General features: G+C 38.0%; 1 protein-coding gene across 2 annotated transcripts; it reads left to right on the forward strand.

Annotated features, from left to right (window-relative positions):
• Positions 1 to 229: 229 nt before the first annotated feature.
• On the forward strand, positions 230 to 15,368 carry LOC131788109 (electrogenic aspartate/glutamate antiporter SLC25A13, mitochondrial-like). 2 transcript variants are annotated; one of them, XM_059105170.2, is made up of 20 exons: positions 230 to 413; positions 535 to 585; positions 2,067 to 2,209; positions 3,003 to 3,118; positions 4,626 to 4,765; positions 4,874 to 5,017; positions 5,411 to 5,549; positions 5,797 to 5,831; positions 6,337 to 6,395; positions 7,461 to 7,545; positions 8,229 to 8,322; positions 9,612 to 9,764; positions 10,072 to 10,124; positions 10,842 to 10,922; positions 11,706 to 11,852; positions 12,172 to 12,310; positions 12,450 to 12,505; positions 12,991 to 13,093; positions 13,487 to 13,580; positions 14,141 to 15,368. In XM_059105170.2, exons 1-20 carry the CDS (start codon positions 327 to 329, stop codon positions 14,316 to 14,318), a joined length of 2,097 nt encoding a protein of 698 aa, XP_058961153.2. In that variant the 5' UTR covers positions 230 to 326; the 3' UTR covers positions 14,319 to 15,368. The 2 variants fall into 2 exon arrangements, with proteins under 2 accessions (XP_058961153.2, XP_058961154.2); XM_059105171.2 differs by having other exon boundaries at positions 8,232 to 8,322.
• The last annotated feature ends 1,980 nt before the right edge of the window (positions 15,369 to 17,348 follow it).

Here is a 17,348-nt window from a genome sequence, read left to right on the forward strand (position 1 = left end):
CCTCTTACATATTGCGTAACTAAGCAGCAAGCATGGATGGTTTCCACTTCTGGAATATTAACTTGCCTTTGTGGTGTGATATCCTCCCTTGTCTCATGTGAGGCTCACACTGGGCTCACATGTTTCCTCACATATACGGATATCTTTACCAAATATGGCGAACGTAAACACATGAGGCGCCAAAATTGGAACACAGCCCTCCCGGGTAATCAAGGCTAATTTAATTGATTCTGTTGGGAGCTCTGTGTCGCAAGGAAAATGGCCGGTGGCAACTTTATCAACCGGCGTTAGACAGGCCTAAGCAGATCTTGATTTTTGTCCTCGAGATGGAGAGCCGCAGAATGGAGCAGTCTTCCATAAGAAAGCCGTGGTTTGTACTTCCCCAAGCGAGTTGTGAAACGCCTCTTGTACAGGTAAGCTGCAGATTGTATGTTGCAGCGCTCGCTTCCCCGCTTTTGAACTTGACTTAGTTCAACTAACCTCCAAAAACGCCCTTTCCGCTGATTGATATTCTGTTTTTGCTATTTAATTTAGACATCCTTGAGGCCAGCTGATCCAACGGAACTGCGAGCGATCTTTAATAAGGTTTGTAAATTTACTAACTTTCGGTGAGAAACCCCGTTTATTTCGATCTCTATCATATACAATAACTTGTACATTCTTTGCTGCTGGTCAGGTAGTTTAGATATGCCATAAAAGGCTTTAATCGATACTTGTGGATTGCTTAAAAGGTTATTGAATGTCCAAAATCGGCCTAAATACCAAATTTGTATTCCCCCCGACTGAGTGATGTTTTTATTGTATTGCAAATCTGTGTTCAGTATGAAATGTATTCGACACTTTCGATTTTAACGCAGAGGTTTATAATATTTGATAAAGTGAAAGGCATTTAGAGACCTGTCTGTTTATATAATTCAATTTCTATTACAGCTTTGTTTTAAGCTTCATCTCGATTAGAGATCCTAAGATGAAAGATATTCTTGTCCAAATATTTGAGTGTGGAAAGCATCCAAAATTTCCTTCTCACAATGTTGATATCGTCAAATCTGTCCAAGTTTTTTTTTCTTTGGGAAGGGCTAACAGCTGAACAAGGAAGAGGATGAACCACGATCCTCCTCCTCTCCCCAATCACTTAGCTTTCTATTCTTTTGTCCTTTGCATCGTTATTTCAAGATATGCCATGGTCAAAAGTACAAAAAAGTCATAAAACTGGTGGTACCTGGTTAATTAAGAGCAAGCAGCTTCTAAGTTACGTTTATGTGCCAAAAATGTCCCTTGCAGCAAGTATCTAGTTTCTAGGACTTTATGTAAACTAATGTCCTTCCGGCCTAAGGAAGAGATTGTCAATTAACCCAGGCCTAGTATAATTTATGCTATTACTTACAATATAACCACTGCATAAAAAGCATTTTGACTTGGAAATATAGATGTTTTTATACATCTCAGGCCTGGCAACCCTGTCTGCATAGTATGGTAGATGCCAAACATTTTTTTCTTCCTTAACAAACATTTCCCTCAGGAGAATTGCCGTGACACCTCCACTGCCCCTTCTTCCTCCTGGCCCCCTGTTCCCATTCCCAAAATTAATAAGCATCCATGGATCTTATCAGAGCATTTACAGCATTGTTCATACCTAATACTGTGGATTTTTAACTAATTATGTTCAAGAAAGGAGTTATGTATGGTTACTACACTGTATTTGTACACAAACTGTGGAACAGGTCTTTTGCAAATGCTACAGTGACTTCAGTGTGAGTTGCTACTAATGCCATAACATTGCAAGACTAAAAAGCTCCATGGAGCTTATCTGAGCATTCAAAATATTTTTCATTTTCTACTTCTTCACCTAATATGGTGGATTTTTTTAATGTGTCAAATAAAGGAGTTATGTATAGTTAACTACACTGTATTTGTACACAAAACTGTGCAACAGTTCTTCTGTGAATGCCATAGTGACTTCAGTTTGAGTTGCCACTAAAGCTCTGACATTGCAAGTCTTAAAGCATGCTTAGATTTATGATGAATTTGAAATAGTACTCTTGATTGTTGTCATTGAACACTTGCAGTATGCCACTGTGGAACAGGATGATGAAAAGTTCATGACACCAGTGAATCTGATCCGAGACTATCTTGGAATGCAGAAGGTTGAGGAGTACAATGAAACAACTTTGAATCTTCTTGCAGGATGTGTTGACCAAACTAAAGATGGGTATGTCCATTTCATCTGGAAGCTACTTTCCAATTTCTCTAAAGTTCCTAAAAAATACATATTGTAACCTGTCCTCATTACAAAACAACTCAAACAACATAGTATAGCAAGCTTCCTGCTTGTTTAAATAACCAGATGGTCCTGTTCAATTCATGTTGTCAATAATTCTTGAAACTTTTCCTTGCAAATCATATAAAAACATTCACTTTGCCCAAGGCAAATACTATTTTCAACTCTTCAACTTCTGATGAAAATATTAACAACTTCTCCAGTTACAAAAGCACCAAATCCTATTTGGACTGGTGACTTAACCCTTCAACCCTTTAACTCCCAAAAGTGATTAACTTAAAACTTATCCCTACAATATCCATACATTCTTCAGCAAACAGGTAATGAGAATATTCAAACTTATCAGGTAGAAGCTTCTATCTTGATCTAGCACCAAGTTCTCATAACTAATTTACAAGGAAATTTATAGTAGCTACAAGGCAGAATTAACAATCAGATCTTGGGAGTTAAAGGGTTAACTCCCATGAGTGACCAAAACAGAATTTCTCCCTACAATATTGATACAATATCAACCAGATAAGTGATGAGAATAAAGAAAAATATCAATTTGGTGATAATTAGTTGATCCATTACTGAACTCTCTGAACTAACATTAAAAGAATTGTATGGTTCACAGTAAGGAGAATGACAAATTTGATCAGGGAGTTAGAGGGTCAAGAAAAGGGAAATGACTGAAATTTCTTAAACAAATCAGAATCCAACTGACTCTTTGTTTTTCTTGCAGCTTGATCTCATTTAGTGAATTTTTGGCATTTGAGGCCTTACTGTGTAACCCAGGTGCTCAACACAAGATTGTTTTTCAACTTTTTGATCTGGATGGGAAAGGATCAGTGACATTTGGTATGTTGCCCAGATAGTGACATAAATTTTCAGTATAATAATTATGTATTAGCTGTAAGAATTCACTATACACATATATATTGTGGATATAATGTTTCCTTAGTAATGATTTTTCCAACTAGTTTGAGTTTTCTTTTCTTTTTTTTTTTTTGCAATCATGGACTTAATATGGAACAAAGTATACAATAATTAAACTGGTGTGAGGAAAATGTATGCGTGTAGAAGTTCAAATGCATGCATGTAAAATTGATTTAGAAAATAATTTTTTTGTCTTTGATTTTGAGTTAGTGAACTCTATAAATCAAGTACCATAATGAATATAGTTGCAGTCTAAGTCTGTAGTTAAGCAAATAATAACCTGGGCTGGGTTATTTAAAGCTAAGTTTGTATGACCCAGGGTTAGTGTGGAATCTGATTTCAGATTTGATAGCTTTAAAAGAAAATTCAGTCAAATTATTTTTGTCCATAACATGATTCTTTGATGCTCTAAAAATAACACAGGACATTATCCCAAAAGGCTTTTGAATAAAGGAATAAAGAAACCCAAATTAAAATTTAACCTTGGGTTAGTGCTAATGGACCTTCAAACAACTGGGCCCTGGTCCTGCAAATGAAAACCTGCAAATAACCTGCAAATAATAACCTAGTCCTTATGAATAAAAGGGCAGGACTGATATATATTATTCCAAAAAGCATTACCAGAAATTATTGTAATGGAATCTCCAATGGTAAGACTGTTGATTGTCATGTAAGTGGTGGGACATTAGACAATTTACATGTATTTCCTTCTTGTAACTAGGAGATACATGTGCATGTAGATTGTGAACAGCATCGCCTCCATGATTTGCATTAATTCAAAGGGGTTTCAAATAGTGCAATTATTGCAGCAATACAAGGAGTCATGCATTAAAATGTACATGCAGTTTTGGAAATAGTACAAATAAAGCAATTTGTCCCTTGAAACAACTTGTTACCTGGTGCTTATTCCATGGACTATATTTACCAACGTTACCATAAAAACCTGCAGATAAGCTGCACCTTTGTTAAAAAAACTGTCGCTAGAAATTGGGGGTGCGGCTTATCTGTGGGAACATTTCCCATTTTCGTGTCTGATCTAATGCCTGGTTACTAAGCTTTGAATGTTCCACCCATGTTCTTGTTGTGATGCAAAAACCTATGGAAAAACTGTGTTGAATGAATAAATTCTTGTCAACAGATACCAGAAAAAGATCAATCATATGTCAAAGTTGGTAGAAACAATGTTCATTTTATTAAAGTGCTAAAATTGTGGGTAATACTTTGAAGTATTTTCCGTTGCAATGTTAATGGTGAGTTTATGGTTGATGAACAATGGATTTCTCAAGACTTGACTTTGGATTTCTTTTGATTTCTTTCAAAAAAAATTTTTTCCAAAATTTGAGCTGCTAAATTCAGGGTGCAGTTTATCTGGGGGTGCGGCTTATCTGCGGGTTTTTATGGTACTCATGTTTTCATTCATATTTTTCAGATGAGTTTGAAAATGTTATCAAGAAGACAACTTTTTTCAGCAAAATAAAGTTCAACTTCGACACTGAGTTTGTCAAGACATATTTTGGGGTTAACAAAAAGGCCCGTATTCGTTTTGATGACTTCTCACATCTGCTACAGGTTAGTAAATTATGTTTTTCAAACAGCCCTGTGGTACACATATGAATATTCTCCTTGCAACACCCTGCATTAATTTAAAAATTATATTAATTTTCTTTTGTTTTGCAGGATTTAGAGAAGGAGTACCAAAGACAGGCATATTTTCAAAGTAAAATGCCAGACGGTGAAATAACTGCTGTAAAATTTTCAGAGATAATGAAAGTTTTACGAGGACACAAGCTGTCTCCATTTGTCAGAGAATACCTTCTCACGGTAAGAACTGGTTCAGTTTCTTTCTTTGTTTCTCAAATAAGGTAAATTTTCAGAGATGTCAGTGTCTGTTAATCCTCAATCTGGACATATTTGTTTGTGGATCACAGCCCTACAAATTCAACCCACAATTCCTTCACTGAACTTTTAATTCCAGTCTCCCCACATATTGAAATAGGCTGAAATGAATACAAGCAATTAAAAAGACTTCACAGAAATACAACCCATCCTATTTTTCCCTTCTTGTGCAGCAAAATATCCAAATTCTTTTTTAATTAGATGGATTTGTCCATTCTTGTGGGATGGTTTCCTTAACAATGCACCCTGTAATAAAAATGCATCTGATCAGTGTACGTTGCTCGCAGAACTGTACATGTAATGTTCCTCTTATTGCAGGCTGCTAGTGGAGAAGGTGGCCATCGAGTAAGCTATGGTTATTACAGAGCATTCAATGTAATGCTTGATCATGCACAAGTTCTCCATGATATGGCAATAAAGGCTGCAAAAGGGAATCGCTACAGGGAACTTAAGAAAGGTAAACTGGTTAACACAAATGTAAAATTATTGTACTAGGCTGCTGATATGTATAAATATGAAATTTTTGTCTGTGGTCTGGAGAGTTTGCTGTGAGAGGATATACACTGTATCTTGCATCAATTTTTTCAAAAAAATTATTTCAGTTGAAAATGTCTTATTTATAAAATCAGATGAAGAGAGACATCAGGTTATAGAGAGTGCTTGGACTGCTTGTCAAAATGCTTTTTTTTTTAAATTTTTTCCAGCTGACATGCTACAGGAGGCCAAAGCTGATGCTGAGGTATGTACAACTTAATCTTTGAAGTTCCTGTGCTTCTATTTTTTTTGTACAATGCAAGAGAAATTTCTTTACTGGAGAAGTAACCAACATGGTTAACAATTTTTTATATATTCAGAAAAAAAACCATACTGAAAAATTTTCCTCGCTCAGATTAGGAAGAGCCTTTGAATAGTTCATATTAGAAGTAAACAATATGTTTCATCAATCTCATTTCAAGACCTTGCAAAGTAAATTTGATTCTTCATTATGCATTTTTCTTAAAAAAATAACAAAAAAATTGGTAACAATAAATACACAGAACTGTGTGCCAATAATTTGTTTAATTCTCTCTGTAAAGAAGACCTTCAAACGTCTTGACCCTTGAGACTCATGTCAAGATTGTCATCTTACTTTTGAGCAGTACTGTACCTCAACTGAGGGAGCATCAGTTTCAAGCCACTGTTCTGAATGAATTTTACCATTTTGGATGATTGCCCTAGAGATATTTCCTCTTTTCCCCTTGCAGATCACTCCTTTAGTTATTGACATTCTATTCCATCTGTGTGACTTGGAACACAGGAGAGGGTAAGTGGATCAACCATGCTCAACTAGGGTTAGTTCCTAAAGATTGCAGACCAAGTTAGGCAAAAGGTTTGCTCATTAACCCTTTCCCTCCCAAGATCTAATTAGTAATTCTCCTTACTATCTGCCATACAATTCTTATGATGTTAGTTCAGAGAATTTGGTATTGGATCAACTAATAATCCCATGATTGATATTCTTTTCTATTCTCATCACCTGCCTGCTTGATATTGTATTGATATTGTAAGGAGAAATTCTGTCTTGGTCACTTGTGGGAGTGAAAGGGTCAATTGGCTGAACAGTAGTATCCAATGAGTAAATTGTGGTTTCTGCAAAACAAGCTGTTCTGTCCATCAAAACTTGTATAACATTTTGCGCCTAAACTTGTGGATGATTAATGCCAATCAGACATAATAAAGACAAATGTCGCCCATTGAACAAGGAGGAGGGAGACATGTAGTTATTAAAGTGCTGCAAGCACTTTTCAGTCAGCCTAAACTTTTATAATTTCACCAATTAAATACAGTGAACCAGCAAACCCCAGTGCAAGGTGTTCTATTTAAACACTCACAACCCATGATCTCCCTCTCCTCTCTAAAGAGGGGCAAAGATAGTATAAGTTAGTATTTCTAAACCTTTTGATCTCTTAATATCTAGTGACCAACTTCTAATTTCTCTTTTAAATATCACCTCAATCAAGAATCAAGATATAAAAAAAATGATAACTAGTCAAAGAAGTTCTTGATTGTTAACCAAATTCTCCTTGTCAGCACTTTAGGAAATGTATAGAGAACAGTATGGAGAATATGCATACTGATGTTAGGGTGTAGAGGGTTAATTCATTGTACGTGGCGATAAATCAGCTTCACACGAACAATCAGTCACAGACTCAGCACATCATTATTTTCAAGAAACTCACCCCAAAAGTCATAACTACTTCCATTCGCGCTATTTTCAGCACACTGTATCACAGAGTAGCCCCGTAATCGAAACGTGACCCATCTTTCTTTGTTATCGCTGTAAATCATTTGGTGTCCATCAGCTGTAATTTGCTGTTGCATATTTCAGGCGGATCACAGTGTCAGATGTGCATCAGATTCTTCCGCATCGGGATGTATTTAAAGTTTTCTCCACGGAAAGAATTGAAGAGGAGGTTTGTGAGGACACGCCCTTGAGTCATTAAATTAGTATTTACTGCGAAATTTTGTTGATTCGAGCATTGGCCATGTTGCTTTTACGAAGGGGCAACAATTAGCACTCTTAGAATGTAGTAATTTACCAGCTCAGAGTTTTAACGTCGTACGTAATTGCCAACGTAACGTTATGAAATCGATTATTACAATACCGGTATTACTCAGTCATAATCTACCAAATACTTGCGGTTGATGAGACTTTTACAACTCTAAGTTCCAAAGCTGTTCATAACTGTAACCCGCCCCCAGTCTTTAGACACTTCTTCACATCAATTATTCGTCATCGGCAGGCTTGAAATCGAATTCTATTTTCTTTGAGAAGAGTTTAAAAAAGAATTGATATCCATACCAATCGTTGACTCCTTTCTAGCTTGAGGTTTTGATTACACAGATTTGCAAAAAGGAAGAGAAAGGCAAAAGCTTGAAACTTTTACCTTGTGAAGCCTTTCAAAACATTTTTCCTTTGATCGTCTATCTTCTTTGATTTAAGACAAACAAGCAAAGGGAACGAAATCTGAAAGTCTTGTCAACACTTTATTTGGTGGAAGATTGTCAAATTTCTCTATTTAGTATATCGACTACTTACATTTTCATATACTCTATTATGTCTTTGATTCGTTGTTTCTCATTTCTGAATATGTAGCAGATGATAACCAAACCCAAAGATGAAGAAGGGTCAGTCTTATGGAAAGCTGTAGAGCAAGTTTATCGGTTTGGCCTCGGTTCTGTGGCTGGAGGTAAGCTTTGTTGAAGTACACTATAACACTTGTGAAGTCTTGTTAATGCTCGAAACGAAATAGTCCATCGTGTTGTTTTTCCTCATTGCTCTTTTCTGTATATTTTGCTCAATGTTCTCTTTGTATCGTGTACACAGCTGTTCATAAATGCGAGAGAGGGTCTTGGTATTAAGGCACTCACTTTGAGCATAAACATTGACGGGAACAGTTAGACGAATTTCCTCCGATTCAAAGCCCGTTCGTGGTTTCACTATAACAGCTACTATAAATTTACAGATATAACACGCACTCTGGTTGGTCAAAACCCTATTCAATAGGGTTTGCAGTGTATTGTATACTGGATAAAGTCATGACTAGTATATGCAACCACACCCTCCATCGAAATACTAGTGTAATAATCGACTCTTGATGCTAGTAGGACTTTCAAAAAGTATGCAAACTTTTCTCTTAATCTCTCAACATTCCGCGTGGGTTATTACGCCAGTGAAACAAAAACAACTGTAGTCTATTGCTTAAATATACCATGATGAGAGAACCTATCACGTTCGGCGATCGGTTTGCAATCTGTCAATAGAGCCCTGGGCACGATCGTTAACCCTTTAATCCCTAAGAGTGATTAGCATATAATTTCTCCCTACAATATTATCTCATATTTCAACATTAAGATCACAAGAATTAGGGAAATGATCACCAACTGAAGAAGCTTTTGATTGTTTTACAAATTCTCCTAATCAGCACTTTAGGAAATGTATAAAGAACAGTGTGGAGAATATGCATACTAATGTTAGGGCGTAAAGGGTTAATGTAAGCCCAAGCCCCGGTCGTTCGAGGGGTGAATAAATGTCAGTCCGGTGGATATTGCAATACGTTTTCTTTAAACTTATTCACTGGGTAGCGATGTATCCATTGAATAACATTATCTGCCCTTTGGACAAATGGGCCAAGTACTTTTAGCAGTACTCTTAAATCAGGATGATTGGATAGTGGATCAATTCGTTTTCCTGGTCCATAAAGACGCAAATATGGAACACGGCTCTTATCCGGCGCTCCAAACGCTCAAAGTCGCAGCAGCAGGGTGAGATAGGCTTATCGTCGTGCCAATAAGAAACCAAGTTTCGTTTCACCTTGCCCATCTGTGCGGCCAGTGATGAAGTGTTGATAATGAAAACTTAAATCTACATCAGGAGAGCATTGGCTCTTTCGATTCAAAAACAGGCTTACTCATTTCGCTGTTAACGCGTGCACTTCAATGTGAAAATAACTTTTGGCTGTGTTGTTGTATCCGTCAGCTGCTGGAGCGACTGCAGTGTACCCTATTGATCTGGTCAAGACAAGAATGCAGAATCAGCGAGCAGTGTTAGCTCAAGAGAGACTGTACGCGAACAGTTTTGACTGCTTCCTCAAAGTTATTAGAAATGAAGGCCCGCAAGGATTATACAGAGGTTGGTACCTTGCGACACTTATTAGCTTGTTTGACTTTCCCAAAATGTCATCTCTTGTTAGCTACTCTCTATCTTTAACCTTCAGTTTATTTTTCTAATTAAGTAATTTATGTTTCATTTTGGAGAAAAGTTTCAAGTTCTTTAAAATTTCTTGGCGACTCTGTATAAGTCATTCACCTTGCTGACTCCCTACCTACTGAAGAACATATCACGTTTCATTTTAGTTTTATTACTTGTTTTAGTTGCAGTTGGTTCTACTTTGGCGCCCTCAGTGACGCTAAATGTTTAGTGTAATTTTTTATTTTAGGATTGCTGCCTCAGATTGTTGGAGTTGCCCCAGAAAAGGCCATTAAATTAACGGTAAGTTTATTACTGTATTTCACTTCAAGTTTAATCGGTCGTGAAGTCAGTCAAAAAGTCGATCTTTAGTCGGTTGGATAGTCATCCTCAATCAGTCCTTCCATTAGACGATCAGACCATCAGTTAGTCAGTTGGTTGGTAAGTCGGTAGGTTGGACGGTTGGTCGGTCGGTCGGTCGGTCGGTAGGTCGGTCGGTCAGTCGGTCAATCGGACAGTCAGTCAGTCAGTCGGTCAATCAGTTAATCACTCCGGCTGTCGGTCAGTCAGTCATCCAGTCATTCAGCCAGTCGGTCAGTGAGATAGTCAATCAGTCAGTCGGTCAGTGAGATAGTCAATCAGTCAGTCGGTCAGTGAGATAGTCAATCAGTCAGTCGGTCAGTGAGATAGTCAATCAGTCAGTCGGTCAGTGAGATAGTCAATCAGTCAGTCGGTCAGTGAGATAGTCAATCAGTCAGTCGGTCAGTGAGATAGTCAATCAGTCAGTCGGTCAGTGAGATAGTCAATCAGTCAGTCGGTCAGTGAGATAGTCAATCAGTCAGTCGGTCAGTGAGATAGTCAATCAGTCAGTCGGTCAGTGAGATAGTCAATCAGTCAGTCGGACAGTATGTCAGTCATTCAGACATTTAGTGGGTCAGTCGGTGCGTTTTTCAGTTGTAAAGGTAAAAATCTCTTACGAGAAAAGTTTACTTTGACTTATTTCTTGTTTTTTCTGTTCAGACAAATGACTTTGTTCGTGACGTGTTTCGCGATAAAGATGGATTCATAAGCTTGCCTTTTGAGATCGTAGCTGGTGGATGTGTAAGTATTTTTTGAACCACTGAAACTTTAAGGTGCTGGGTAGACGAATTACGTGTTCTTCAGATTCAGTCAATTACAAAGTGGCAATCTCTGAGAGAAAAAATCCCCCAAGATATCCGTGATTTGGGCCAGTCGTTTTATATCAAGGCTTGTACAACTATCGCATGTTTGTCAAGATACGAAACGTAGCGAGTGGAAATCAAATGATCGAATTTTACGATGGTAAAGAAGAAAAAGAACCGAGTCACACACACACAAAGAAAGTGAGAATGGCGATGTTGCTTTCTTTACATTGTATACTACCCAATTGAATTCCTGTAGTTATGGCGACTGTCGATCCCGCTGTTGTGGTTTACCAAATTTTTAGTGAAGTGATTTACTTGTATGACGTCACACGGTGGTTTAGACTGCTTGCAGTCTCTCTTGTTTCCTATGGTAAGAGAGCGAGAGGAGACTGGGGCAAGAGTGTTCGATGAGACCCATTCCCTTTCCGTTTAATCATCATCTATGCGTTTGCTCTCCCTCCAAGGTCGCCAGACCCAAGATAAAATAATGGTCCCTATTTTCTCTTGTGGGACCGTATAAGAAAAAGGAGACTACATAGTCTTACGGCGGTCACGATTGCCTCTGGTCTTTGGTTAATCAAACGTAGAGTTAATCAAAAGAGTAGGGGAGACGTATATGTAAGCTTTTTGTATATTTCTGTAATGGTGACAGCGCAGGCGATGAGGAGTAATCGTGGCGATCAGCCGCCAGTTTTACTTGAAATGTTCATTTCTTTAGGGAGGAGCTGCTCAGGTTCTGTTCACCAATCCTTTAGAGATCGTGAAGATCAGGTTGCAGGTCGCTGGAGAAGTTGGAGCTACCGGTAAAGACAAGGTGACGGCATTGAGGGTCATCAGGGAACTGGGACTGACTGGACTTTACAAGGTACTGTTATCAGAACAACTTAGGAAAGATGTTATTTGTATTGTCACCAGCGTGGGACAAAGGGGGAATACAGTTGTCAGATTTTATATTTGTCCCATGCTCATGAAATATTTGATAACCGAGTTCCAAATCTATCTTCCTTCCAATATCATTTCCACACTAGAGCAACAAGTAAAAGAAACAAGGTTTTCCATCCCTCTAAACGGGATAAACCGCTTGTCCCGCGGGAATTAATGTTCAGCGACTCTGTCGCGCTGGTTACATTTGATTATAGTTAATGGAGGTTCTTAATTGTTGTTTTCTCTTTCTTGTCCCTCAGGGTGCACGAGCTTGTTTTTTAAGAGACATTCCATTTTCTGGTATTTATTTCCCGGCTTACGCTCATCTGAAGCTTCACTTCAAAGACGAGAATGGCCAGATTGGTGCTGGCGGACTTTTTGTCTCTGCAATGATGGCTGGTGAGAGAAATTGATTGATCGATGGCTTTGTCAACATGCTATTGCTGTAGAATGTACGGGTTAATCAGCTGCTGGAAAATACCTTAAATTGGTTTGAAAGACCTAGGCGTTTCAATATTGTGTATCTTTTTCCATGCAGGAGTTCCTGCAGCAGCTTTAGCAACCCCAGCTGACGTCATCAAGACTAGATTACAGGTAAACCGTCGAAACATCCTCACACGTTCACCTCGGTTTTCACCCGTTTTTCCCCTTGTTGAAACTGCGCTAGCGGAAATTTATCTCTAGTTGAGAGTTTCTTTTTGTTAATCCTTTTTTTTTAGTAACGATCCAAGCTGATGAAAAGTTTTCTTTTCCTTTTTCTGTAAATTCATGTCAACTTTTTCTTGTAATCGGGGAACCCTTTCAGGATTTAAAAAGGAAAAAAAAAGGAACCGAGTTGAGTGAGGAAAGCAATTTGCACCCTGGCCGAGACTACAGAAAGCATGCTTGACGAGATGTATTTTGCTTTGACCTTTGAATTCAACTTTAGTGCGGTCTAATTTACGGAAAGCGATCGCATAATTAAAGGATCCATCTAATTAATTTTTGCTTCCTAACAATAGTCGTTCATCATACTCACGACCAAAATATTGCTTGTAGCCAAGGACTTTGCTAATCAAAACTCTGTTTGCTGGGCGTAGGTGAAAGCTCGGTCAGGACAGCAGACATATCGAGGGGTGATTGATTGTTTCAGGAAAATACGGAAGGAGGAGGGAGGTAGAGCCTTTTGGAAAGGAGCAGGAGGTCTGTTTGAGTAGAGTACTCTTTGAATTTTCTAATTCAAAATGTACGCGAATTAAAGTGTTCGGCCTGTCCATATGTAGAGGTACCACAGCAAACTTCGCTGCTGCGAGGCATTCGCATACTTCGCTTGTTCGGTTTCCAGCACCTCAATGATTGGATGATTGAAATTTATTTGTTGCTTGAATGGAAGAGAATGATCGCAGAAAGAAAGCAAGGGCATCAGCCTCGCTTACATGCATCGGTCGTCCCCCCATTCTATCCACCTGAAAGATATTAATGATTGACAAATATCAAACTTTCTTCAAAGAGTGATTGCAGCAGCAATAAAACTAAAAGAGATGTTAAGTTTGAAAAAGTTTTCATCCTGACGTCTTGTGTTTCTTTCGCCTATAGCGCGAGTTTTCAGATCCTCGCCTCAGTTTGGGGTCACTTTGCTCACATATGAAATTCTCCAGAAAGTGTTTAAAGTGAATTTTAGCGGAAAAGGGTGAGTACAATGAACAGCATGGACATGAAAGACGTGCGGTCAAATTTAATCTCTGTCCCTTACATACGAATCGATATTACGTATCATTTTTACCCTTCGTTATAACCTATCAGCGGGGAGCGCATTATAAATTTGTAGGCTTTCAACTAAAAACATCATCGTTGGGTTAGCTCTTGTTAGAACCATTTACCTTTTAACTCCCAGATCAAATTTTATAATCTCCTTTCTGTCAACCATACAATTCTTATAATGTTAGTTCAGAGAATTTAGTATTGGATCAACTAATTGTCCCCAGATTGATGGTTGTCTTTATTCTCATCACTTATCTGGTTGATATTGTATTGATATCGTAAGGAGAAATTCTGTCTTGGTCACTCATGGGAGTTAAAGGGTTAAAACATCGATACCACTTGTATCGCTTCTTAGCTTACTTTCATCGTCACTGATACTTAGCCATTTAATCGTGACAAAGCCTTTTTATACTGCCCATTTACGAAAAATCGTTAATCCTTACCTAGAGATTTTCATACTATGTTTTTTCATTTTGATTCTTGCAACAGAGCAATAGTGCACGAAGCCTGGAGTGAAAGAAGGTCCTATAACCCTGACATCTCATTACATCCTGACCACATCGGTGGCATGAGAATGGCTGTGGCCTCGTTTGCAGGCATTGAAACCAGGTTCGGTTTATGTTTACCCAAGTTCGCACATGCAGCAGCAGAGAAAAAAGCTAAATGAACATTACTCCGGAGGAAAAGGATAGGTAGCAGACTTGAACTGAATCCGTCGAAGCCGATGAAAAAGAAATTGCTGATCAATTTCAGTCTGTTTGAAGGAGATTCAAACTCTAAAGAACCTTCCTCAACATTAACATTCAAGCCACGCATGTCGTAAGTGGGTAGCTGTGTGTCTATTTAAGCTTGGTTGCGCTTGTAACACAGGTGTGGCACCATTAGTACTTGTTATTCGCACGTGAGCGCGTATATGAAGTCACTTGGATCGTTAGTGCATCGTGTATTTGGCAGAAAGAGCTAAACTAGCAGATTTGAATTAAAAGCAGCGTGTATGATGCACGAATTTTGAAATTTCATCGTGACTATGTCAAACAAACCAAAGTGGCGTTAGGAAACTGTGAAATGCTATTCTTATCTTTTTGTCCTTAAAATGTCATTTTAAGCATAGAAAATCTCTATCTTGCAAGGGGAAAATTTTTGTGGGAATCCTAGAGCAGATATTCTTGACTGAATTTACCGCTTTATATTATATATTATATTGTTCAAATAGCCTTTGTTTTATTAGCAGTTTATTTAAATTGCAGAGGCTTATATCACATCGATCAGATTCAAATTTTTTATAATTCAAGTTTATTAATGTAGCAAATGTAATCATCAATTCGTTTGACAAAAGACTTTCAGGAACTGCGTAAAAATAAGGTCTTGATTCACGCACACAAGCAAATGCTGGCGAACATAACAGCGCCGAGCACTGCTCTATTTATTAATAGGCTTTCAAGGTCTATGCGAGAACGAACTTTTTCAATATAATGGAATGACATGAAAGCTCGACACAGTCGGATTCTGATGTGAATTCAACTGTATTGTTTGCCCGCTATAATCTTTCCTTGTGGGGCCTGTGGGTGACTAATGTTAATCCAGGCGTCTGATCCGGGGTCTTAGTTACTAACAGAAAATATATGTCAAAATATTTTTATGTTTGAATTTGTTGTAATTTGGTCTGAGAATGCGTGGAAATACAACGGACGCTAGTCTTCTTGTTTAAGTCGCGGAATGCTATGTTTCTCTCTTTTGATTCAAAGGTGAAGTTTGCTTTCATACCGATCGATATATCTTAAACAAGTAACACTGAAAAGTAGTGCGGTGTTCCGGCCTTAAGTTCTTACGGTTGTTTCGTCTCGCCATCCAAGTTGTATACTCTTCAGTTTCTCTTATCCGTCTCTCTCTTCACAATACGTGTTTTCCCAACAAAACGTCCTTCCCTTCTGAAATTGTAACGTTCCTGTCATTAGTGCGTTTCCCATGCCTCGAAACCACGATGCATACACTCATTTCTCTCGTTCCCTCCAAAGATATCTTCCTCTCTTAAAACACGTCTCTTAGTTGAGAATATGTTGGGGTTATGAAGAAACAAAGAATCGTCTAATTGTTCCCTTTCAAGATTAGCTTTGATGAGGCTTGGTGGGGCTCCCCAAAACAGTTGCCTTTAATCAAAATTTAGCGTATAGCGATAGGTAGTTCAAAAAGTACGATAATTTAGCTTTAGTAATCAGTTTTACTGAAACCAAAGAGGAAAGAAAACAACATGAAACCAATTTTAATTAAATATTGAACACGGTTGAAATTCTGTTTCTTCGTAGGTTGTTTTCAATTTTCGGCCTCTCGTTCACACGAGCACTTTCATCGAAAAGGGCAAACTAAGGGCTCTTCGACGATTGTTTTTAAATCATCAATAACCTTGCTAAATGGACGCAACGAGTACGATTCTTACTTAACAAGAATTGGCCGATCAGCTAGTTGCGGTAGCCAATATTATATCCAGACTCACAAAAAAAGGCAGCTGCGCAAAACCTGAAGGAGCTTCAATTATTTAATCGGAGCAATTTACGAGCCATGCACTAATTGCCATTTCCTTTTGAAATGGAAAACTGAACAACATGTGACAATTCTTTTGACACACTCAAAGACAAAAGGAATATTTCCTGACAGTGCAGGTTCAAAGGGTTATTTGCAAGTTGCCATGTTGCTAATAAAATTGGAAGTACTTATTCAAACACTGCTGCTCCGACTAAACCGCGTCTGATATGGTAATTGCGAATCACGGCGGGGTGTGCCTCTTCACTTTGTTAAAATGCAGCTGATAGCTTGCCACAGCAAACGAACGGATGATAGACTTAAGCTCACGGGCAATAGGCAGTCCCAAGAAAAACATGACGGGGACCTTCAGTTCGACTGAGTTGCTACAAAAAAGGCTATATGAATAACGAACGTTACCGCCAACCTAACTCTTGAGTTGAATACGAGCAATGCCTCTCACCAAAACGTCATCTTTGCTTACTAATTTTCTTCTCTTGATGCGATTTTTGCTTTCAATCAGTCGAGCACAAATAACAATGAACTTGAGCTCACAATTGTCACTGCCAGTAAGTTTAGAATTGCATAACACTTTCAATGTGGGAAGAACTAGAAATTCTTCACGAAATAATTGCAATAGAGCGTATTTCTTCTGTCTAGTCTGGTCAGAACTTGTTCGTGCTTTAACGAATTCAACATGGATTGGAGATTACAACAGAGATTTTTATTGTCTCTGAAAGAATTAGACCAGCTTATGATTATGTCACCTTTCTTTATCTTAAAACTATTGTCTACATTTCCAAAGCTTGTTTTGTGGGGAAATAAGCATATATTATTCCTTATTCTTAATCTCCTCAATCAAGCTATAAAACTTCGTAGCAGCTTATTTCTAAAGCCAATAAGTACCATGAATATTTAAAATTCATATGGAGACTGCAGTCTGGCTGTAATTATATGCATCCTATCCAAATAAAGTGTGCTACAACAAATGTCAAGCGCTTCTCTTTTTTCAGCTTTCAAGGTTCAAAAAATATAATTATCCCAGAAGAGCTCGGGAAAAATCCGGGAAAAAGTTTTTTTCAGGACAATTTGAATTAACATAAAATTTGTGGTCGGAATAAGCTTCTGCTGTCGTGAATCAACAACTGAAAAGTGCAAGGACTTATATTAATCCTCATTT

Source organism: Pocillopora verrucosa, chromosome 10 (assembly GCF_036669915.1).
Source record: "Pocillopora verrucosa isolate sample1 chromosome 10, ASM3666991v2, whole genome shotgun sequence".
Taxonomy (NCBI): Eukaryota; Metazoa; Cnidaria; class Anthozoa; order Scleractinia; family Pocilloporidae; genus Pocillopora; species Pocillopora verrucosa.

Bases quoted from the DNA above. Each gene is read 5' to 3' on its own strand.
- LOC131788109 (XM_059105170.2), top strand. From the start codon at position 327: ATGGAGAGCCGCAGAATGGAGCAGTCTTCCATAAGAAAGCCGTGGTTT. The intron at 8,323-9,611 runs GTAAGCTTTGTT...TGTATCCGTCAG, and splicing joins CCTCGGTTCTGTGGCTGGAG to CTGCTGGAGCGACTGCAGTG. The intron at 10,923-11,705 runs GTAAGTATTTTT...TCATTTCTTTAG, and splicing joins AGATCGTAGCTGGTGGATGT to GGAGGAGCTGCTCAGGTTCT.